Source organism: Aquarana catesbeiana, linkage group LG03, assembly GCF_042186555.1.
Source record: "Aquarana catesbeiana isolate 2022-GZ linkage group LG03, ASM4218655v1, whole genome shotgun sequence".
Classification (NCBI taxonomy): Eukaryota; Metazoa; Chordata; class Amphibia; order Anura; family Ranidae; genus Aquarana; species Aquarana catesbeiana.
In genome coordinates, this window is record NC_133326.1 from 184,226,435 (window position 1) to 184,252,282 (window position 25,848).

Sequence of the window (25,848 nt, forward strand, 5' to 3'; positions counted from 1 at the left end):
AAATCAAGCCTTTTTATTAGCGATTTAAGCCAAATCCACCCTGCCTGAGTGCTTCCTAAAGGTTTGACAAAACACACAAAAATTTGTGTTTTGCTGTGCGCTCTAGGAAATTAAGTGAATGGACAGCCCTAGGTGCAACACACTTGCTGACAATAGACAGGTGTTGTCCATCATCTAACTCCCATCCTTAAAGAAGTCCTGCCTGAGCTTCTTCTTTGGGTCACAGGAGTGCACGTGTGTGTCTATATCTATATATATTATCTGCCACCCCATTCCTGTACCATCAGAATTGCTTTTGTAGGGTTTCAATGGGTTTCCCTACCCACAAAAATGCAGGTAAAGAAGTCCCCGACCTTTTTTTTTAAAATTGCACTGCACCAAAATCACCCCATTTTTTCTAATGTATAGGGTACCATTAAGAATGGCACCCCTAAAGAGCAGAGCGTTAGTGTGCGTCAGGAACAAGCGTGATTTTGTGCGTGTTCCCCGGCACACATTAACGTGAACCAAGCCTTGAATTGGAGTGCCTTAAGACCGAAAATACTTTTTAAGGGTGCCCCGACCGGGGGCAAAAGGGTTGACAAACACTGGCCTAGACTGATGCCTCTCTCAACGAGCCACTGAGAGACTGAGATGGCTGCACCCCCGCCCCTCCACAGCTTAGCACTCCAGTGTGCTTGGGTGCTTTGGGGGGGGGGGGGGGTCAGAGTGGCGAGCTGCTGACTGACAGGCAGGCAGCAGCTCTCTGCCCGGGGAGCTGTGAGAACCGAGCCATCGACGATGTTCGATGGCTCAAGTCTCAGTGAAGAGGCGGCAGGGGAAGAAGATGCAGCATCGGTCCGATACTGCATCCACCTAGGTAAGTACGATTATGGGATTTTTTTTTTCCCCATACTTTTAAGCTCTAAAATTTATCTCCAACAGGTGACAAAACCCATTAAAAGGAGGAGCTGGGTGGAATGTCCACAACAGTAACAGTACTGGAAAATACACTTTTTTTTTCATATTCTTCCAAACAGCACATGTCTACAGAAAATATAACCATTAAATACACAATTAGGTCCTCAAGCTGACCTCCAGCTAAAGTAAAAAGTTAGCCTTGCAACTGAGGCACACACTGTAAGGCTCATTTAAAAATATTATTTATCACCCCATGAAAAGTGATCAGCGGCAGATCACTTTTCAGAGAGCTGGGAATACAGGAGGCAATACTGCCACATTTACTTACATTATCCTTCCCTCCCACAGGCTTCTCCTTTCTATAAAACCAATCCCCCGAGTTACATCTCTTTGGCACTCCCAACGGTTGCACTCTGACATCATCATGTACTGCACAAGATCAGTAATCCTTCATTGTAATTGAGGACAGAGTCCACCCACAAACCAGTGTCAGACAGAAGGAGAGTGCTGACTGCAGGGATAGGAAGGGAAAGTTAAGTAAATGTGCTCTTTAGTTTGTACCCCCTGAAAAAAATGAGGAGAATTTAACAAGTGAAAGTTGTTATTGTTTTCATTTCCCTGGAGTTCAACCTTAAAAGCATCAGCTTTCTCAAATTCTTAGTCTTAAAGTGTTTTTTTTCTACATTTGCAGCCAAATAATATTGGTTGAACAACAGACATGACCAAATCTTAGAAACAGTGCATAAAATTTAAAAATAGATACAATTCAGCTCATGCTAAAAACCATGCACATACCCGTCCCATTTCAAATTCACGACATGCCATGACAATTATCTGCATTGAAAAATAAAAATGGAACTCATTAGCAAAAGAAATTGGTTCTGAATTACTTAACAGTTAAAATCACTGCTCCTAATACTTGTGTGCATTTCCACTTAGCAACATGTACCACATACTATAATGAGACTGATTTACTAAGGAAGTAGAGAATTGTCACCCAATACATTTTAAAAATAGTGTGTGCGTGTTTGTGTCCCCTCAACTACTTTGGTAAATCAACCACCTAATATGTTCACAAAAATAGCCAATATTAAAGTAGACCCTGCACTAGACTGCATGGTCCACATATTCAACCCCGTTGGAGCTTTGTCCCAGTCAGCTTCGCATTTGACTGTACAGGGGACAGCAAAAGCTGTTGCAGGTATGTGCACCACCTGTAAGTACTTGCATTTTATACCTGCTAGCAGTCTTATTTTTTTTTAAAAGTGAAATACGTGCTTAAAAAGGTAACGTTTTTTGCCAAACATGGTATGAGGTGCGAATTTGAATTTAAAGAAAGTGCGCTCACACCAAGTGTGTTGAACTGCACTGATCCACGCAGGCTCACTGGAAGGGCACAAACATATCTTAATCATACAGTACAGGACACGGGTTTGAGAACTGTGAAAAGGAATGAACAGAGGGCCAAGTAAAATCCTTACAAATCTGGTCAGCAAACCGTTGAGGAAACTCCTACGCTTTGTTACAGTGAGCACACATTAATGTAATTGGTAGGAGCCCTCTCTGTTCCTCAAGACTTTGGCATCAACAGCTATGCCGATGCGCAGGATGGAAGGGGGACCTTGAGACAACAGGTCTGGTCCATTTTGAAGGGGCCAGGGGGAGTCTCCCAGAAGTTGGAATATGTGCATACCAGGTTCTTCTGGGCCAGCTTGGTGAAAAATCATCGATTTCTTCTCTTACTCAGTTCTGCGGAGCAGTCAAGGCATTCTCACCAAAGGAAAAGCATAGATTAGCCTGAACGGAGTCCAGGAAATATAAGAGTATGCCAGAGCTAGAGGATCTGTGGTCCTGGCCTTGAACAGAGATAACTTGTTCTGAAAGCTAGGATAAAGACGTTGAGTCAACCATCTTTGAAATATCAGATTGAAGATGTTGGGGTGAAAGGCTAATTCCCCTAGGTATAGGCAGTGACGACTGAAGTAATCTTCCTTCCAATTGTTCACTCCAGGGATGTGGACAGAAGAGATCACTGGACAGTTTTTCCATCCATGAGATAATTAGGCTTGCTTCCTTTAAAACTATTGGATTCCTGGCGCCCCCTTGGTGATGGGGCGATTGATGTATGACATAACCGTGGCATTGGCCCATTACACCCTGCTCATGAGGCCCTGAAGAAGAGGGTTACAGTGTTGCAGAACCATTTTTTATCACTCTGCGCTACAAGATGTAAATGGGGAGCTTGACTTCCCTGAACGGTGAGCAATTGGAATGCTCCTTCCCGGTCTGGGAGACTGGCATCTTATCAGCTCTCAGTGGCAAGTTAAAATTACTTCCCAATTTTTCAAAGACTGGGCTGGTAATCCACCAAGCTAGGGAGTTCCTTGCTTGATAGGATAGGAGCATAGGCAGGTCAAGAGAGACCTTGTGTTTGTTCCATGCCAAGATGTTGTGTTGAAGGGGCCTTGAGTAGAATTGTGCCAACCCAACAGCTTAGGAGGCCATCTTAAGGCCCAGACCTCAGAGAATCTCAGAGTAATGCTTCTTGATCTCAAGGCCCAAGCATGATAGAAGAAGCCAGTTTGTATTCTGAAAACTTGATTGGGTTAGGTCTAGAATAAAACTCATGTACTCCAGGTAAAGGGAAGGATGAACAGATGTTTTTTGGAAGTTGATTATCCAACCGAATGCCTAAATATTTGAACAGTCCTGGGGACTTTTACAGATGGCTGGAAGGGAGAGGCGTCCTTCAGAAGGTAATCATCTAAATAATCTGTGGCCTGAATGCCCCGAGTTCTTAAGGGCAAGAAGGGGTGCAATTAACTTTGTTTATATGCTGAGCGCAAAACATAGGTCAAATGGAAAGGTGGAAATCTGAAATTTTTGTCTCCTACTCCGAAGTGCAGAAAGCACTGATGAGGTAAGTAAATGGGAACATGTTGATAGGCATCTTAAACTTCGACAGATGCCAAGTATTCCCCTCATCTAAGAGACACAACAGACTCTGAATTCCATACCGAACTTTGCAACTTGAAAACACTTTATTCAGGCATTTAGGCCCAGGATAGGAAGACTACCTTTGATTGAAGATTGAACCCACATCAGGGACTTAGAGAAAAGCAAACTAAAACAGACATCCCCCCCACTCTCTGGAGGGTGTCTGTTCATTTGGAAGAGGGCTTTGGGGTAGACCTGGCAGATATTGTTTTCAAGTCTTGCGCTGAGGTGCTCTGCATTTGAGGCAGGAGAAGCCCCCTGAAGGGGATTTTGGAATCTTCCACTGTGGAAGAACCACCTTTCCTCCCGTGGCATATGTCAAGTGCCCCACCAAAGAGAACACCTCCTTTAAAGAGCATTTGTGCGAGGCATCTTTCACAAGCAGCTGCATCTAACCAGGCTTTAAGCCACAAGCTTCTGCACATGAACAGAAATCAGCCATTTTGATACAAGACTCCTGGTGCTGTGCCTCCTTGGTGTTTGATGTAGGACATAGCCGTGGCGTTGTTCAATTACACCCTGATCATGTGTTCCATAGAGATGAAAACACAGCCTTGGGCCTGTATAGCAATCTGTGGCTAACTACACACGTTGCACAAAGTGCTGAGGTGAGTGTCAAAACAGGATTCAGTGCTCAAAGCAAAAGACCAGACCCCCCCCCCAGCATGAGTCCAGGTATGGCTCTCAAAGGTTTTACCAAGCAATGCTGATGCAGATGCACGGTTTCTGTTTGTATTAACAGAGTGAAGAATTGATTGAAGAATCTGAAGTAAAATAAAAAACTAGTTAAGCCAAGTATGGATTTCTCCATATGGGAGAAACGTTATTACCTTACTAAAACTAGCAAAAAACTGAGGACCCACAGAGAGGGGTAGGGCTATAGGGGAACACTCGGAGAGTGTCCTTAAAAAGCTTTGCTAGGCTGTAATCACCTGAAGGTACCAGCCTATAACCCAGGAAATACAATTTTTAAGCCTATATCCTGTACAATTAAGATACAATTGTTCATGTGCCCTGTACACATACACACCATATGTGTATAGTGGTATGTGTTGCGTCAACGCAGCATGTCTGCATTTTTAGCCACTGCATGTGAATGCACTAAGTTAAGTAAAACTGAATTTTAAAGACAATGCATCACACTTTCCTTCACAAAACTTGCATTACACGTATGAGCTAGTGTCAACTTGGCCCGTATTTAAATGTGGTCGAGATTGGTAATCAGCCTACTCTGCCCCAAAGTTGATTTTTTTTTCATTAGGCGAAATAAAACAGCTAAGCAGACAGACTTACTCCAACGCCGTACTCCCAGATCATTCTCCAGAAATCTACAACAGTATTGGCTAGTGGTCCCTGGGTTGCTATATATGCTTTAGGCCCATACACACCCTAGAAAAAAAAAAATTACAAATCATATTTCATTTCAGTCTCAAAACACAGTTAAAAGAAAAACATTTGGAACATGAAAAATGTAGCATTAAAATATAATCCATGCTCATGCAGTATATTCTATTTTAAATTAAAATAGTTAAAAAGCTAGCCACTCGCAAGATAAATATCATAAACAAGCGCTTGAATAGAAAATACCGGTCCCGGGATGCAATCCGTCAGTATACTGGTGAGCGCTGCTTACACTTGTGACAGATTAGCTCCTGGGACTGGTATTGTCTATTCAAGAGCTTGCTTTTGGATATTTATCTTGTGAGTGGCTACCTTTTTTTTATTTAATACATTTGTATACAGTTTTACACTATGCATTATTTTATATGCTACGAAGGACTATCCTATGTCGTTATTTGGGAGACTGCAGAGACCACTGAGGAGAAAAAAGGTTCCCATCATAGATGACACATTCGTTGATACAGCTTATTTGACTCTTTAATTGAAGGATCCACGTGCTCTGATAAGAGTACATCTTGTCTTATGGTGGTGGTGCACCTGGGTGATCAACATTCTGGATTGGCATTGAACCTATACACCTGATCTCTTCACCATCCTGGATGAAATTGGGACTTTGATATTCACACATCAGACTTGGTCCACACAGTATTGGACTTATTTAGGGAACTATCACATGCGTAGGAGTGACGTCATGCGACTCCGGCCAGTCACAGAGCCAGAGTCCATAGCCCCGGAATACTATATACTAGCCCATTATGCTTTTACTTTGCATGGGTAAAATAGAGGTAGTAAAACCCATCAATGTGGATCACAGGGTGGGGGGGTAGGATGTAGTGAAGGGGTGAAGCAGGTAGTATGCACTGCATCAATCAGGTGGATCATGGAGTGGGGGGGTGGGGTGTAGTGAGAAGGTGAAGCAGGTAGCATGCACTGTAAATTAGAGATAGCAACAGGGTCCTCAGGCTCTGCTTGATAGCACTGGGGAGATATCACTGGGGTATGCCTCTCCATGGGCACACTGCTGCAATAATTGAGCAAATTCATATAGAAAGTCCAGGAGTTGACAAGGAGGCGTCAGCCCTACCCCATGGAGCTGTTGAAGACTCCAGTGATGACAACCCTACAAAAAGGGGTCTCGGCTTCTAGTGTGCAGGTGCTGGGCTCTTCTAGGGATACCAAATAAACCCTCCTAGGACTACAGGAATCAGCTGAAGTCACCTATAGCAGCAGGGATGTCCTCTGTGCATCTTTGGTATGATATGTTGTGCTGCAGAGCGGTAAGCAACTATGCCCAAAGTGCACCAAGGTCTCAAGTACTCACAAACCAAGGCAGCTGGTGCTGATGAGGATTTCAGGTGTCCAGAGGTGACAAGAGGGCACAGAGAATACAGCTCTCGACCTAGAAGAGGTCGGCACTGATCCCTCAGCCTAAAACCTTAGTGCAGCAAAAGGTGGCAGGAAATTTGACTAGGTGCTCCATAATGCAAATGGGGGAAGTAGCTCCCAGTGCTTCATCCCAACCAGCTGTCCTCACTAAGGGAGTCTTTAGAGACAGGGTCACACATCACCATGACTCTAGAGCCAAAAAGCACCTAATGTGAAAGCTCCACAACGTAGATTCCAGTGCCCAAAAGCCAATTCCAGGCTAGCTCCGTAACAGTCTAGTCCAGCAGGATCCAAATAGACCCCCAAAAGCTATGGCTAAGGATATGACTATCCAGATAGCTGCTATGAAGAGATAGGCTCAAGCTGAACAGAAAGGTGCCTAGATTTAAGTCACCGAAGAGAAAAAAAAAAAAATCAGATGCAGCATGAATCTTAACTGAAGTCAGCAAAGGAAAATGCCACCAAGTTCCAGTTCAACTCTTATATAAATGCATCATGAAAAATTACAGACATGACCCTAGGGAAATATGGGTTTCAAACTACCAACTCTAAAATGACAATTTAATGTCCAAATCTAATAAACCATTCAGAAAAAAAAAAAATAGGTGTTAGTCTTACAAATAACCTCTTAAAAGTTGCTTTATGATACTGCATTGTCAAGAACTTAAAATGAATGAGTATAAACCATTTGTAACTACTCTAAAACCAGATGATGAAAGGAAATACTGAATAAATAATCAGACTAAAACTTCTAAGGGAATCCCAAACCACACCAAAATGTGTTTTTTTTTTTGCTTTTTGATTTTATCCCCTATAGCTTATTTGAACTGAAGGCTTTCAATATAATATAAGCCAGATGAGCCTTTGCTTGGCTGAAGACTTGAATACATCTCACACCATACTTCTAGCTATGAAGAGTCTTTCTCTTTAAGCTCTTGCCAAAGCCAAACTGTTACGTTCATGAATGGGAATGGTTTAAAAACGCCCATATTTTTTTTTTTTTTTGCTTTAAGCCATAAGGGTATTCTGTAACCCAGTGTCAGCTACACAAAACAGACTAATGTAAAAAAGGTGTAATTTGTTCAGTGCTTCACTGAAACACGTCATTAAAGTGGAAGTCCAGTCAAAAATAAAAAATGTTCTATTAATTATATGTAAAATATCTTTATCTTTGACATTCTGTAAAGCCGATTATCAAGCTTAGAAAGTCTAATCAATGCCAGACAATCAGCTTCTTCCTGTTCTTCAGGGACAACCTTATGCTGCCTCTCACTTCCTTAAAACGTTGTCCTACACAGGCATGCCTACTGTTCATTCTAACTCCCGTCTTGCCCAGCCCAGATCCCTCCTCTCTTCATAACCTCGTTTTGGAGAGCACGCGGGAGAGAGTGCGAGATGGAAGTATGTTATGTTTGTTAGAAACTGTATATAGGTTTAGGGCTGCAACTATTATTTTCATAAACGATTAGTAGGCCGATTGTTAAAAAAAGTGTGGTGTATTAAATTTAGTTAATATGTAAAGTTTAAAAAAAAAAAGGCAATTTATTCTTAAATATCTCTAAGCAGTGGTAAATATAAATAACCAACTATATGGTTAGAGAGCAAAATATCTAATCCACTCTGAGAATAACAGACAGAAGTGATATACTGTATATATGCCTGTGCCCAGCAGCCTCACCAGTGCCTGTCATATGCAGCCTGCCTGTGCCCAGCAGCCTCACCAGTGCCCATCATATGCAGCCTGCCTGTGCCCAGCAGCCTCACCAGTGCCCGGATCAGAGTGGCGATCTCCGTGTGTCACGGAGCAGGGTCTGAATTGACCAGGCTTCAGTAACAATATCCTGCCTCCTGTGATCACATCACACTAATTCAATGTCCTGCCATTGGATCAGTATGCCATCTATCACAGAAAGCGGGACATTGTTACTACGGCCCGGACAGTTCAGCTTCGTGACATGCGGTGAGGGGGGAGGGGAGGAGGAGGGAGTGGAGGACTGGGGTGTGCCAGGGTGACACTCCTGCAATGGGCGGCACCCAGGGTTAATCTGGTATATATCAGACTCAGATCAAATTTTTTGTATTTAAAAAACAATGTCTTCCTTAATAAAATTTTTTTTTTTTGAAGAACGTTCCTTCGATTTTCTAATCGTTAGTGGTGTCAAATCGACGTTCATTTTCAACCAGTGTGACGGGAAAATTTGGAAATTGAAAATTCTTTTGACCAAGAAGTTTTCTGACAGTGTATGTAGTTTTCGTTCAAAAGGTACATTCATTTTAAAAACAGAGTGTTAAAAACAAGTGAAAATTTCAAACATTCTTTCATTCAGTGAATGTACAAAGATTTTTCGTCTGAATATTCTCGTCTAAAAATAGAACCATGTGGCCAGGCCCAGCATAACGCTCGGTATACACCTATGCAGTTTGCTTTTGATCTGTTTCTGCAGTACTTTTTGCTGTGCGTTTTGATTTTTGTGCACGTGATTTTGCTACGATTTCCGTTTTTGTATTATTTTGGCCAATTTGTTGTTGGGCAGATTAAAAAACACAAAATTGCTGCAAAAATGCATTACATGCTTTTCTGCAGCTTCTCCATTGAAGTATATTGAACCAAAAAAGCACCGTTTTGCTTTAAAAAAAAAAAAAAAAAAGTCCCTGACCCTTTCCAAATGAGCAGTGCCTGAAAAAAGCATAGATAGATATAAACATGTCCCATAGGAAACCATGTAAATTAACTGTAGTGCGTTTCTGCAAAAAGCACCAAAAAACACATAGATGTGAACCAGGTCTAAGATGTTTAGTAACATAATGGAGTTAAACTAAAATTAGCAGATAATCACTACTGTAAGGGGTTAATTTTTTTACCGTAGAACTGTGAAAGTAATATTTACAGTAGCGATTATTTGCTCTTTTGTACTATAAAGGGCTCATTTTAGTTTAACCCCATTAGGTTACTACTGCCCAATTAATCGATGAAAATAGTAAATCGATTAATTTCATAATCGATTAGTTGTTTTAGCCCTATATAAAATTACAATGCAACATGCTGTAGATTTTCTACAGCGTACAACCACATGGTTGTTTCTGCATGGCACTGTGTGCATGGCGTGGCACACGCCCAGCTGAGGGAGCTACATGTGAGTAATGAGTTTAAGGCTCTGTTTCCACTAGTGAGACTTGTCATGCGACTTTCACAGTCTTATCACAAGTCACAGCCCATTGATTTCAATGGCAAACGTTGCCATCTATGCGCCTTTGAAAATCAGAACGTTTCAAAAAGGTGCCTGCACTACTTTGATGCAACTTTGATCTAGAGTATAAAGTTGGATCAAAGCTGTACTCAGTCGCACAGCTTTGATTCAACTTTACACTCAGTGGATCAAAGTCGCATCATAGCATTGCAGGTAACCTTTCAAAGTTACTGATTTTCTAAGTCGCATAGATAGGAACGGGTGCCATTGAAATCAATGGGCTGTGAATTGTCATGCAACTTTATGTGTTCAAAGTCGTATGACAAGTTGCACTAGTGGAAGCAGCCTTAATGTGGTTGCCTGTACTATGATCACTGTAGACTGAGCTGAGATCCCAGAGCACTTCCAGCTACTCCTCTCCTCCTCCTGTGCACAGCTATACAGCTGTGTGGATGGGTCTTTTTTAATTTCATTTTCTCGTGAATTAGGATGTACAATGCATCATTACTGATGACAGAACAGTGGGCAGGAACCTATGATCAGCTCCTCCCATCCTGTATACACCCACTGGCTACACAGGAACAATGCCCCTCCCTGGAAGTGATGTCACTAGCCTTCAGTAACCGCACCAACTGGCTGCTTTTAGTCTGAGAAGGAAGTAGAACTAAAGTCATTTGACAGCACTGGACACTGCAAAATAAAAAAAAAAAATAAAATAAAAAAAAAAAAAAAAAAAAAAAAAAGGTAGAAAAACTGGGATTTTTTCATTTTGAGGCATAAGGCTGAACCTAGCTCATATTAATGGTTGCAGGGGAGAATTTAAGTGTTAGGGTGGACTTCCACTTTAATCTCAGGCATACCAAAAGCCTAATGCCCAACCATCATCCTGATCAGACAGGTGCCAAACAGCTGCGGCCTTCTGCAACGTTTGTCAACATCTTTTTGCCACTGACCTCATCTGTGCAAGGGATTTTCACATATTTCTATGGGTCACCACCCAATACTTGACACACCAAGCCTTGAAACACTTTTTTACTATGCTCAAACAGCTATTGCGCCAGAACTCACAATGTTAACCATATCAACAACATGAAAGTTTGAGATTCTGTACTGCCATTTTTGTGATCTTAGAATCCCTGTCACACAGCTCATCCAGATCCTTGTCCTCGACTACAGCAGCACCACAGCACAGTCAACACTACTAAGTTGAAGCATATTACCAGCATGCAACTAGACAGAAGTACATAAAGCTATTACTTTGCTTTAGCTTCTCTCAGCATGTTCTTTGTCAATACATGTGCATGCAGCATAGCCCAACTGGCTTCTAATAAGCCTCATCTGCAACTGTACAGGGAATGAAAATCCAAAGTAAAGACAAATAAAGAAATAAGGTTGACTCAAAATTGTTTTAACATTTTTATTGATTTTTGAAATACTAGTTGTCCTGTTCCAAAAGGCAAAAACACCAAAAGTGAAGCGATAACTAGTTCAAACTGACAGGATGTCAATCAATGTACAAAATAACCACATGGGTACAGGTTAAACTTTGAAGAGGATGTGCTAAAACAGGCACACCATGTCTAACGGATGTTAGGCCAGAAATGGAAAATTATGCTACAGTGAGCATATTACCTAAAATTGGAGACGCAAGATCGGAGAAGAAGAAAAGTCCACTCATGGCAGAACAACCTTTTTTATTACAGAAAAACACAACACTTGAACTTATACTACCAAATCATACCTGCACAGTTGGTCATGTATCCCTTTATGGCTAAAGGCTAACCAGTTTCAAATGGCTACTTTCAGCAGGATGATATACCGTGGCACCAAGCACAGATATCCCAAGCTAGTTTCAAACATGGCAGTGCATTATAACAGTCTGCACCAGTGCCCAGAATTCAAATGCAAACAGAAGTAAACAATAGAGAGCTTGGAGTTTTGGAAATACAATATAAATTATAGGGTTGTCCCGATACCGATACTAGTATCGGTATCGGCACCGATACCGAGCATTTGCCCAAGTACTTGTACTTGGGCAAATGCTTCCGCCGATACCTGGACTGTCAGCTGTGATCGGCGCGTGGGGGAGTTACAAGCTTCTCCCCCAGCGGCTTTCACCAGCTTTAGTGACATACAGCAGTGATCGCTCACCGCTGTATGTCACTGCATCCTCCTCCATGCCCCCTCCGTTCCTCTGTGCCTCTCCGCTGTCCCCTGCATCCTTCTCTCCTTATCTGTCCCCCTCCGTACTCCCCCTTTGTTCTTCTCTCCTTATCTGTCCCCTCCGTTCTCCCCCTCCGTTCCTCCGTCCTCCCCCTCCTTCCTTTGTGTATGGAGAGAGTCAGCTGACTCTGTCCATTCACATAACTGAAACATTGTAATCTCCTGTGATGATTACTATGTGTCAGTTTATGACTGGAGAGAAGCCGCTGTCTTCTCTCCATTCATTCTCAGTGCAGCTGACGCTGCAGAGAAAGGGACTGGGGAATCTCTATCCTCTCTCTCTTTCTCTGTCTCAAGGGGGAGATATCAGAGGTCTGTTAAGACCCCTGATATCTCACCAAAGCCCCCCAAAAGGGCTGATAAAAAAAAAAAAAAAAAAAACAATAAAGAATAAAAAAATATTATTGTAAAAAATAAAAAAATTGTAAAAAAAAACAAAACACACACACATACAACGTTCACCCCCCCCCCCCCCAAAAAAAAATAGCAAAAAAAAAAACACTGTCACGTGACATTAAAAAAAAAGTATCGGTAATCGGTATCGGCGAGTACTTGAAAAAAAGTATCGGTACTTGTACTCGGTCCTAAAAAAGTGGTATCGGGACAACCCTAATAAGTAATGAACTATATTCTTTGATTTGATGGTCTAGTAAAATGCATACCAGTAATGCAAATGCAGTGATGTAAAAGTAAAAATCAAAACCTCTTTAAAACTCTAGCATTAATATAAAACAGTTAGCTAGTGAAGAATAGAGCATGAAGACAAAAAGTATAAAAATAGACACAATGAGTGGAGAAGCACCTTCACCAAGGTGAAACAGATCTAAGTTTTCTCTATCTTGTATAGCGTATCATGTATTAAAAACAATTCCCAAACTGCATAAATACTTCATGTGTAAGCTAGCTCTGTAATACAATACAGTCAACAGAAAAGAAAAATACAACTTGATGAACAGTTAATGGAGACAAAGCCTCAGGTTAAAGATTAGTATAAGGCTTCATGTACACGGGACATTTTTACAACCTCTCCTGAACAATTTAACTTGACAGATAGCAACCTACGTTTAAAAAACGCCCGTTTTGCCGCATTTAGCGGCGTTTTGCATTTAGAAGTGTTTTTTTTTTAAAAAATAAATAAAATGTTCTCTTTAAAATAGTCAAAAATGAAAAACGCCTGTAAACGAAATGCGGCTAAACGTGAGCTACCGCATTTAGCCAAGTTTAGAAGCGTTTGGCGCTTGAAATGCCTCTAAACTCACCTTCTGAACCCATTTTTTGCTTTCCAAAAAAAGCCTCTAAACTAAACTGCCTAGAAAGGACTATAAATCACCCAGTGTACATGTACTGATAAGATCACATAACAGAGGAGAGTTCAGGAGCAGTTGAAAAAAAAAAATGCCCAACTGCTCCTCAACACTGATGCATTTGTTTAGGCTTCTCCTTGCAAAATATTCACTTTCAAAAGATTTTATGAATCTTACACATTGAAGCAAGACATGTTATACCTTAATAAAATTTGCATTGATGTAATCCGATTCATAGGAAGGAATTTTCAGTGCAAGTTTTACTCTGCTGTGGTCAACTGTTGGGAGAAAAAAAAAATATATATATAAAATAAACCGAAAGAAAAAAAAGGGAACTATGACAGTGTATTCAAGTTAAATCCATGGCATAATGTGTATTTATACACACAGGCTTATTGCGACAATAAACTTTAATTATTCCCAGGTCCCCAGGCCTGTTTTCCTTATAAAAACCCTTGAGTACCACAGCATTTCTTTATTAGCATTTCTTTATTAGCATTGGCGACACAATTCCACACAATATATATCTTTTAGGCTTTGTACTTTAAATTCATATATATTTGGAATAAATAACAAAAACACACGGAAAAAGCAAAAGCCGGTCTGCTGATCAAAATATGACATTAATGCGACTTATGCAATGTAGTGTCATGGTAAAACTCAAGTATACGAGATTTTAGGAGAGCTTCAATCCTCATTCAGAACTACATTGTGATGGATGCAGGAGGGAAGGGGGGACAGATTGTATAAATTGATAGCATGGCATTAGGAGAAGATGGAGTTGGGTTGATAAGGACACAATTTAGCATAATAGTAATTTTTTCATGCATTTTCACCAAAAATTCGAATGCTATTGCAGTCTCTTATGTAAATATTTGATGCTTGCACAAAGAATGTAAAAATGGTAACCAGATCATAACACACCACTGTTGTGACCAGGGGATTCGTTTAGGGAGAGAACAGTATGGGGTATATAAACAAACATATGGTATATATACACACAGTGGGCTATAGCAGTGATCTGCTGCTGCAGGAAGAGGCTGGACAAGACTAACAGCTCTGCCCCGCCCTCCGTACTGACAGGAAGTGCTGTGATGTCACTACACGCCCAATGTGAAACAAGACACGTTGTTTCTACAGCGCACTCCAATGGAGTGGTTTGTAGGATGAAACTATCAACTCTTGGGTTTATTGCTGGACACTGTCCCCAGTGCAGTAATAAAAACAGTTGTGAAAGCCAAACGGCACCAGGGACTCAAGTGGTTAAACAGATTTGAGTTACAGTATCAAAATTGAGGATACACGATAGTGGTAGTTTCTGACATATGCCACGGTAAACTAGTAATGTATACCACACACAAAGAACAGTGTCCGAGTTTAAAGTAACATTTTATACCTGTGTGCACCAGACAGATGGAACATGCACATTGTTATTATTGTAATATGAAGACCAAGATCTTATTGCAAGCAAACCTGTTTTATATAGATAGAAGTAAAAAAAAATAAAAATAAAACAGTATTGTGAATGAAAACTTTGTGTTTTTTTTCTATAAATTATGTTTTATTCACTTGAAATGTGCCTTTGAACCTACAAAAAAAAAAAAAAGTTGACTGGTCAATACCCTAGCAAAGCTTCCCCCTTCCTTGCATGTCATAGCCCCTACTCTTCTGGAGTGCTTAATTACCCCACTTACACCACTCTACACAACCTCTAGGGTCCCTTTCACACTAATGTGCTTAATAATAATAATATTATTATTATTATTATTATTATTATTATCAACAACAAAAGCATATCCTGTTTTTGGTGCATTTTCTGGATTCCTGACTCCCAGCATGCACCTGTGAAACCTAGACATATGCCTCAAAAACACACCACAGGTGAGTATTTGATGCGTTTTCCATTCACTTTACATTTTCTCAACTTAAAACAAGTGACTATATGTTCCCATCTACTTACCAGGCTAGCAGTATAAAGGACTAAAAATAGTTAATGTTGATAGAGAGGGTTAAACTATGCTTTAATGTAGCCACCATGGGAGGAGGAGTAAAGGATAATCGTTACACTTATAGAATTTCCTTCAAAATTTTTTAGATTTAAGAAGGTTTGTTCAGTTTTCTAATATTCAGTAGGGTCAAATTGACTTTGGTTTTCAACTGCAGTGACAAAAAAGCTCAAAAAAGGAGCAGAATGGAAAATATTTTTTGAACATACAAATTTCTAAACAGTGAATTTCCACCCATACCGAAAACCTAATGTTAATGCGCAAAGATGACAACTTTTAACAAGTCATCAAAACGTACTACCAATTTTCATACAACGGTTTTTACGCACGATTGTTAAAAATTCTACTAGTATTATTTACTCAAGTATAGGGTTACTTTAGTGACACCTTTGAGCCTGCTGGGGTCTGAAGGCATCATATCCAAGATGGTGGCATCCAGCTCAGGGCTTTTGCACATCTACACAAGTGCTTGTTCAGGGAAAAATAATAATAATAATAAAAATACTCCATGCTTAAAATACATTAAAATTCACATAATCTAATTGCAGGGCTTGATAAATTTGCAATGAATCCTGGGAGCCAGCTAAAAAGTTAGGAGCCAGTTTGTGTGACTGTGCAGCGATATGTAACCTGTATCGCAAATTATGTTTTCATGCGTAGGGGCACCAACGCGTGCGTTTACGTTTGTTCATACATATTTGTGGGGGAGGGCCTTAAAAATTATTTTTTTTTTTATTTCTTTGGGGGGGGGGGGGGGGGGGGTGGGGGGGGTTGTGCGCTTGGGTGTAACTAACTTTTTTTTATTTTATTTTTATTATTATAAAAAAGTTTTAAAGTTTTTTGGAAGCCGATCTGACTCACTCCAACCCGATCTCCGGCGCCAGAAGCTCTGCAGAGGACACTGACGACAAGGGCTGTGAAATTAATGGGAAGGGACATCACCCATAGTGTTACCATGGGGCTTCCGTTGTCCTCCGTCTCCTGTGCACCCACCTACACAGAGAAGCTGCGGCTGACAGCTCAGCGTGGGATCCAGTCAGAGCGGGTCAGATCGGCTTCCAAAAATGTATGTATACAGCACTCATTTTTTCTTTACAGGGATAGAGAGGTTAGTGTTAGAGCCCTGGTGTCTATAGATGCAGGGATTTTAGATTTTGCATGGACTTCCACTTTAACGTTTTGGTTTGGTAACAGGTTCAGTTTAACGAGACCCGGCCTTGATGGACGGGCGAAACTGTCAATGGGGATCCGAAAGTGACGTCATACACGTGGCGGGGGGCAGTGTGTGTGTGTGTGTGTGTGTGTGTGTGTGTGTGTGTGTGTGTGTGTGTGTGTGTGTGTGTGTGTGTGTGTGTGTGTGTGTGTGTGTAAGCAATCGCGTTTGCTTCCAGCTGACAAAATGAGCCCAGCTGCTTGCCTGGCAGGACTAAATGTACAAAAAAAAAAAAAAAAAAAAAAACAAAAAAAAAACACAACACTATCATGTCCTGGGCGTCGGGTAATAGGAATTGTGCATCCCTGCAACAGTGAATGGGCTAAAGCAAGTTTTGGTGCTAGGACTGAATTTCTAGCCACCAGGGAAATTATTTGTCAAGCCCTGTCTTATAGGATTATTTTGCTTTAAATGAATGGTCTGGTGACAGGGTCTCTTTAAAGCATAGCTAAACCCCTTTTTTGTGAAGGATTAATACTGCTGTCCTATTTTACTTATTTTGTTCTTTGCTACCTGTGTCCCATTAACGAGATTTCCCTTCACTTCCTATCTGGGAAGAGCAACAAAGTAAGGTACAGGAAAACACTTCTAAAGACAGTTGAAAAAATAAATAAATAAAAAGTGCCCATTGGAAGATACCTCCTCTATTCCTGTTCTGGCATCAACTCAAAATTATTGGATTTACCCTCGTTTTTATTCTTGGTTAAATTGGTAACAAGGACAATTAGAAAGAGTGAGGTATGGGGGGGAGGTGCTGCGCTAACCAGAAGAAAGCTGTAAATCTCTGTCTGTGGTCAATTAATAAAATGACATAAAATCGCATAATAAATCGCACAAATAAGTGTTGACACTAAACAACATTCAAGTCTTAATAATCAGCATCATGTGTATGTGAAAAAAAGTGCATAAAAAATCCTTTTCAACTGATATATACTAAATGACAAAAAAAATCGCATGTTAAATCGCATAAATAAGTGTTGACACTAAAAACATATAAATCTAGATAATCATGTGTAATTAGTGTTTTATGCACGAAGAGGACACTGAGCGAATTGCATCCCAGACACCCCACTGTTTTATTGAATACACCAGAACTTGCTTTTGCACCTTCAATGACTTTCACACTGGCACTTTAAGTTTGCTGCACTTACTGGCATGTCATTGGTCATTTGTTTCGCAGGCCAGCACAATATATTTTACATCACTATTATTGGGACATTTATTTATATTATTTATTATCCATATTGCGTTGGATTGATGTGTTTTATTTGCGATATCTAGATGACCTTTAAGCACTGGCACTTTGTACGTTTTGCACCATTTATAAGGATATGTTTTTAATGGTTACTTCTGATTTATTCTATGTATTTTTATTTAGAATTATTCACATGAAGTAGTGTTTATGTCCCTTTGTGCACCAACACATGATTATCTAGATTTATATGTTTTTAGTGTCAACACTTATTTATGCGATTTTTTTGTCATTTAGTATATATCAATTGAAAAGGATTTTTTATGCACTTTTTTTCACATACACATGATGCTGATTATTAAGACTTGAATGTTTTTTAGTGTCAACACTTATTTATGCGATTTTATGTCATTTTATTAATTGACCACAGACAGAGATTTACAGCTTTCTTCTGGTTAGCGCAGCACATCCCCCCCTATACCTCAGTTTGATTTTGGGCTTATGTCTGACCCTTGCTTCGGTGCATGTAGCTGTCCAGTCGCATACGTGCGTTTTTACTATTTTTCTGAGTTCTTGTTTTCTTTTCTTTTTCCAATTGGGTAGCGCAGGAATATTCTTATTAAATTAGAAAGAGTCACTCTTCCAAACACAAAACGCAATAAAAACCTCACAGGGGTTTTATTCCCTCGCCAATCACATAAAAAAAAAAAAAAAAAAAAGTAACACCTACAAAAAGATATACAATTGATTTAGTAATCAAAAGAAAAATAAATAAAATCACTTACACGGCAGAATATCTTTATATCTGTTCTTTTTAACATTATCCTCTTTTTCTCCAGTGATTGTAGGGTAAATTTTTTCAGTTCTGTACTTGGTGGACAGTCGTCTTAACCTCTGAAATAAAAGTAAAAAAAAAAAAATTTTTTTAAATTTAAAAAACATATTCCTGATCACAAATGCACAGTCAATGCAATGCTAGAAAAAGTGAATGCAAATATAAACCCAGAGAAAATAACTTTAAATGCTCCATTGATTCAAACTAAAAACCTAAAACACATTTTAAATAAATAGTCAGAAAAAGTACAGTCCCCAACAGCAGTAACATTAGGATTATGCTGAAAAGCAATTACACAACCGAAAACATCACTACTAAAAACGTAATTCCTTTGATCCCTCAGATCTAGAGATTGTCACAGTTCTCTGCACAGCACATGCATGAGAAAACAGTAATGCACTGGTATTATTGAGGTCAGAAATAACTCAGATCTGACAGATTTAAGCCTAGGTTCACATTGATGCGTTTGGCATGTCAAATCGCATGCCAAATCGGCAGCTATTGATGGCAATTTGGCAATGGCACCAGCCGCAGCGATTCCCAAAAGTAGCGTTTGTACTACTTTTGGCAACTTTGGGTGCGATTTCAATACACATCTGTGCGGGAACCCGCACATATGTCTCTGAAATCGCCCCCGAAGTCGGACTGAAATGCATGTATGAAATCGTGCGAGTTCAGCTGAACTCGCACGATTTCAATCCCGCAGCAGTGTGAACTTAGCCTAAAAGGGCATTTTCACTTTTGCAGGCAAACAGGGATAATACCCATTACATATCCACATTCACTTAGCATAACTTTAAAATAAAACGTCCATAAAAAGGTAAGAGGCAATTTAACATTTTTTTTTCTTCCAGCAAGAAAAAAAAAAAAAAGGGAGGATAACGTACTCAGTTATGATGGGTTTGGCAGCAGAAAATGGCCAAGGAACCCTGCTGATCAGCGGTGTTCAATCACATACAGAGTTCTGCATTTGCAAACGCTCAGAACTGTGTGTGCATAGGAACAGCGATCTGGCGGTTTAGTCTCCATGAAAAGCAGGGAGAAAGAACAGGCAAATCAAAATGTAAAAGCAACACACATTAGACATGGTTAAACACACAGTTAACCCCTTCCCAGCCAGTGTACAATACTATCCCTGAATTAATGTCACTATGGATGTCAGTGTCAGATTGCCCGCCACTAGGGGTGCAACGGATCAAAAAACTCACGGTTCGGATCGTTCCTCAGATCAGGAGTCACGGTTCGGATCATTTTCGGATCAAAAAAAAAAAAAAAATCTCCCCCACTGTAATATCCACAATCTCCCTATTGGCAGGGTGTGGCTGAGTATTGGCAGAGTATTGCAGGGTATTGGCGGGTATATTGACAAGGTATTGGCAGGGTATTGGCAGGGTATGGCAGACTATTGCAGAGTATTTCAGCAGAGCATTGCAGAGTATTGGCACTGCTGGCATCCGATCTCTCCCCTCCACTGTACAGATCAGTACACAGAGGGGAGAGAGGACATGACATGACGCCGGTTTGTTACAAGTGATCGCTCCGCCGGGTGTACCAAGATGGCCGCCGCTCCGGAGCTAGGCCGAAGCCGCGGCATTTCCTATGGCCGAGGCCACAGAGCGCTCCGCGGCTGTCCCGATCCACGGAGGTTGATCCGTACGGATCGATGACGATCCGTTGCACCCCTACCCTCCACCCTATCATAGTCACACTAAGTCACTGATCACCGCCATTACAGTATAGCATCTATATCTGAGTAAATTCCAGTATATATCCCATAGTTTGTAGACACTATAAAACTTTAGCACAAACCAATATATATGTTTATTAGGATTTTTTTTAACCAAAACACATGTAGCAGAATACATTTTGACCCTTAGGACCCTTTCACACGGGCGGACCTTTAAGGTCCGCCTGTCAGTTTTTTAGGCGGACCTGAACAGACTCTCCATACAGGTCTATGGAGCGACGGATGTCAGCGGTGACATGTCCGTTGACATCCGACCCGCTCCGATCCGCTAAAGTGTGACGGAGGAAAACCCTACTTTTACATCAGTCTGCGGATCGGATGAAAAAGTGCTCTACGGTCCGTCTTCATCCGATCCCCCATAGAGGAGAGCGTCGCTCTGACAGGTTGGTCCCTGCACAGTGTGCAGAGACCAACCTGTCATCTGCCTGCTCAGCGGGGATCGACGGAGCGATCCCCCACTGAACAAAGAGGAGCACGGACACATCCGTGTGAAAGGGCCCTAAACATAAAGAAATCAGATTTTTTTTTGGATAGGATTTGTTTTATAAACATAAAGCAGGAAATATTTTTTGTGTAATAAAAAAAGCCGGTGGTGATCAAATACCACCAAAAGAAAAATGATATATAGATATAGATAGAGAGAGAGAGAAAGAGAGAGAGAGAAAGAGAGAGAGAGAAAGAGAGAGAGAGAAAGAGAGAGAAAGAAAGAGAGAGAGAAAAAGATAGATATATATATATATATATATATATATATATATATATATATATATATATATATATATATATATATATATATATATATATATATATATATATATATATATATATATTCATTCATTCTCACAAAAGTGAGTACACCCCTCACATTTGTGTGATTAAATTATTATTATATCTTTTCATGTGACAACACTGAAGAAATTACACTTTGCTACAATGTAAAGTAGTAAATGTACAGCATTTAAAAAAACGTGTAAATTTGCTCTCCCCTCAAAATACCTCAACACACAGCCATTAATGTCTAAACCGCTGGCAACAAAAGTGAGTACACCCCAAAGTGAAAATGTCCAAATTAGCCCAATCAGCCATTTTCCCTCCCCGGTGTCATGTGACTCGTTAGTGTTACAAGGTCTCAGGTGTGAATGAGGAGCAGGTGTGTTAAATTTGGTGTTATCACGCTCTCTCTGGAAGTGGTCACTGGAACTCTGAGGATCTGAAAAAAATAATTGTTGCTTTACATAAAGATGGCATAGGCTATAAGAAGATTGCAAAGACCCTGAAACTGAGCTGCAGCATGGTGGCCAAGACCATACAGTGATTTAACAGGACAGGTTCCATTCAGAACAGGCCTCGACCAAAGAAGTTGAATGCACGTGCTCAGCGTCATATCCACAGGTTGTCTTTGGGAAATAAATGTACCAGTGCTACCAGCATTGCTACAGTGGTTGAAGGTGTGGGGGTCAGCCTGTCAGTGCTCAGACCATCTGCCGCACACTGCATTAAAATGGTCTGCATGGCTGTCGTCCCAGAAGGAAGCCTCTTCTAATGATGATGCACAAGAAAGCCTGCAAAAAGTTTTCTGAAGACAGGCAGGCTAAGGACATGGATTACTGGAACCATGTCATGTCCTTAACCAAGATAAACTTATTTGATTCAGATGGTGTCAAGAGTGTGTGGCGGAAACCAGGCGAGGAGTACAAAGACAAGTGTGTCTTGTCTACAGTCACGCATGGTGGTGGGAGTGTCATGGTCTGGGGCTGCATGAGTACTGCCGGCACTGGGGGGGCTACAGTTCATTGAGGGAGCTATGAGTAAGCATCAGTCGATGTGAAACGCCTTAGCAATTCTCTCTGCCATCCACCCCTGATGTGACTGTATTTTGGATTTTATTTATTTTTGTCAAATAAAGATGCCTTTCTTCATTGAGTGCAGCTGTCTAGGATCCTTTTCCTCTTCTACTCATATTTAACTCAGGTGCTGTGCATTTCTTCTGATCATCCTTGAGATGGTTGTACACCTTCATTTGAGTCCAGCTGTGTTTGATTATACTGATTGGACTTGATTAGGAAAGCCACACACCTGTCTTTATAAGACCTTACAGCTCACAGTGCATGTCAGAGCAAATGAGAATCATGAGGTCAAAGGAACTGCCTGAAGAGCTCAGAGACAGAATTGTGGCAAGGCACAGATCTGGCCAAGGTTACAAAAATTTCTGCTGCACTTAAGGTTCCTAAGAGCACAGTGGCCTCCATAATCCTTAAATGGAAGACGTTTGGGACGACCAGAACCCTTCCTAGAGGGACAGGACAACTGGTTGCAATCAAGGGAAAGATGAATGCAGCCAAGTGCAGGGATATCCTGGACGAAAACCTTCTCCAGAGTGCTCAGGCTGGGCCGAAGGTTTACCTTCCAACAAGACAATGACCCTAAGCACACAGCTAAAATAATGACGGAGTGGCTTCACAACCACTCCGTGATGGTTCTTGAATGGCCCAGCCAGAGCCCTGACTTAAACCCAATTGAGCATCTCTGGAGAGACCAAAAAATGGCTGTCCACCAACGTTTACCATCCAACCTGACAGAACTGTAGAGGATCTGCAAGGAGGAATGGCAGAGGATCCCCAAATCCAGGTGTGAAAAACTTGTTGCATCTTTCCCAAGAAGACTCATGGCTGTATTAGATCAAAAAAGTGCTTCTACTAAATACTGAGCAAAGGGTCTGAATACTTAGGACCATGTGATATTTCAGTTTTTCTTTTTTAATAAATCTGCAAAAATGTCAACAATTCTGTGTTTTTCTGTCAATATTGGGTGCTGTGTGTACATTAATGAGGAAAAAAATTAACTTAAATGATTTTAGCAAATGGCTGCAATATAACAAAGAGTGAAAAATTTAAGGGGGTCTGAATATTTTCCATCCCCACTGTATACACACACATCTCTATCGTAATTTGCGTACAGTGTTGCATGTACAATTGCCAGTTAAATAGCGCAGTTCTGAATAGCAAAAATGCTCATGAAGGGGGTAAAACCTTCCAGAGCTCAAGTGGTTAAGGCATAACAGGTGGTTATTAATTCTCAAAAAAAAAAAAAAAAAAAAAAAAAAAAAACAACACCCTTGTTAAAGTACCACTTATCCATAAAATATTTATATTACTTTGTATTAAAAAAAAAATAAATGCAACACACATGCAAAATGTGTGACAGAGGAGTTATTTTACTAGTTGGCCTGGCATTGTAATTAGAGCTTGTCAAAACAAATGAGGGATAAAGGTTTTGTAATGCCAAGCGGATCACCTCTAGTAATATCCTATTAAAGTCCTACCAAGTGCAACACGGAGGTCACATTATTATTGCAGCATTAAGGGCGTCAACTGAAAATGTCCAGTGTACAACTTGTGGAAAACACAACGTCCGGCAAGGCTACATCCAGTTCTGCTTACTCACAGATGAGACAGATGACAGAATTTTACCACATATGGCAGAAAGGATGTGACTGTCATGGAACAATTGAGAACCGCCACAAGAGAGGAAAAAAAAAAAAAAAAAAAAAAACTTCCTCTTTTCGTAGTATTAAAATACAATCAAGCACAATACAGCTGCTTTTTGGCCATCGTGCCAAATGCAGCAACAGAAAAGTTCTGTTTAACAGAGGATGGGATGACTTATTGGATATGTAAAAAAAAAGTAACAAAGCTACTAAAAAAGTAACCTTTTTGTCTAACTAAAGTAAGAAAAAAAAAAAAAAAAAAAAAGATAAAATACATGTAGTACTGAAAAAAAAAAAGATAGATCACGATTCTCAGCGTAACATCATCTTTCACATTAAAACAAAAAAAAACTGGGCTAACTTTACTGTTTCTTTTTTGTTTTTTTATTCACTGCAGTGTATTTTTTCCCAAAAAATTGCATTTGAAAAGACTGCTGGGCAAATACAATGTGACATAAAATATTGCAGCAATTGCCATTTTATTCCCTAGGGTCTCTGCTAAAATATATATAATTCTTGGAGGTTCCAAGTAATTTTCTAGCAAAAAAATACTGATTTTAACTTAAGAAAGAAGTGTCAGAAAAAGATTTAGACTTTAATTGGTTAAACTTCCTGCATTTACACTTGTTGAAAACTTGGCAGACTGCCCTTTCCCTTTGAACTAAGAAGGAAGCTTAGTTAAAATGTATCAAGTTAAAGACTTGGCAGAATGCCTGGATGCTTTCTTTTGACAGCTGAGTGAGGAGATAAAGTCTCTCCACTTGTTATATGAAAGAATCGGCAACCTCTGCAGGAGAGATAGTCAGGGGAGGTGAATCGAGATCACGATTTTTTAACGATTAATTGTGCAGCTCTACTGTATTATACTGGCTTATTTATATTTTTCCATTTATTTAGATGCACCCGCCCCTGAGGAAGTGGTTTTTAGCCACGAAACATGTCGGGCATATCTGGATGCATCTTATGTCTTATATAGACGGTCCATTTGGTATTATTATTATTATTCCACTGTTCGAAAGTCACAAACATGGAGGACGATTTTATGCCACATTGTGTAGTGTACTTTTATGCTATGATTTATTTCTAGGACAATGGTCTTTAATGCATATATTTTTGATATGTTTATCAATTTCTGTATTCAATATGAGACAGTTTTTCACTGTACAGATAATATATATATTTTTTATTATTGACTAATTTTCTGCCCACATTGAACATGCGTCATTTAAAGTCCCAATTTGATACTTATTTACACACATATACATAATGTATGCATGTATGTATGCACAATAAATAGACACATACATCTTTTTCCAAATCGATATACAGATGCCACAAGCAGGAGGAGCTGCTAGTCCTCTGATGCTGGTCACATGTTCAAATAAATAAATAATAAAAAACAGCCTTTGGAATACAGAAGGAAAAATAAAAAAAAAAAAAAAAAGAAAAAGGTTTTAAATGGTCAAATATATATTAGAACTCAAATCTTTATAATTTTTTGGCAATAACATGGTGTGGGCGGATTTCTGCCAGTCACAGCCCGAGGGCTTTCACACTGAAGCGGTGCGCTGGCAGGAGAAGAAAAAAAATCGTCTGCAAGCCGCATCTTTGGAGCGGTGAAGGAGCGGTGTATTCACCGCTCCTGCCCATTGAAATCAATGGGACAGCGCGGCTATAGCCGCGCTATACGAGGGGTTTTAACCCTTTTTCGGACGCCAGCGGGGGGTTAAAACCGCACCGCTAGCGGCCGAATACCGCGGTAAAACAGCGCTAAAAATATCGCTGTTTTACCGCCGACGCCCCCTACCGCCTCAGTGTGAAAGGGGCCTTAGTGAAAGTAGGTTGCCATCCTTCGGTTTGTTATTGTTCTTATGTGACAGAGATGGCAATCGGGTGATTACGGACCGCCTGTCCGTTTTCATCTACATCCGATCGACGGATGGAAAATAGGTCATTCATGCGTCTGGAT

The 25,848-nt window shown here is 40.3% G+C and overlaps 1 protein-coding gene across 2 annotated transcripts in view; it reads right to left on the minus strand.

Annotated features, from left to right (window-relative positions):
- PTPN12 (protein tyrosine phosphatase non-receptor type 12) overlaps positions 1-25,848 on the minus strand; it is a 121,675-nt gene that overhangs the window by 72,121 nt on the left and 23,706 nt on the right. For both annotated transcript variants that reach the window (XM_073619592.1, XM_073619593.1), the window contains exons 2-5: positions 18,596-18,704; positions 13,601-13,677; positions 5,191-5,286; positions 1,696-1,734 (exon numbers count right to left, since the gene is read on the minus strand). In XM_073619592.1, coding sequence (XP_073475693.1) covers positions 1,696-1,734; positions 5,191-5,286; positions 13,601-13,677; positions 18,596-18,704 — 321 coding nt within the window. The remainder of the gene's footprint in view (positions 1-1,695; positions 1,735-5,190; positions 5,287-13,600; positions 13,678-18,595; positions 18,705-25,848) is intronic.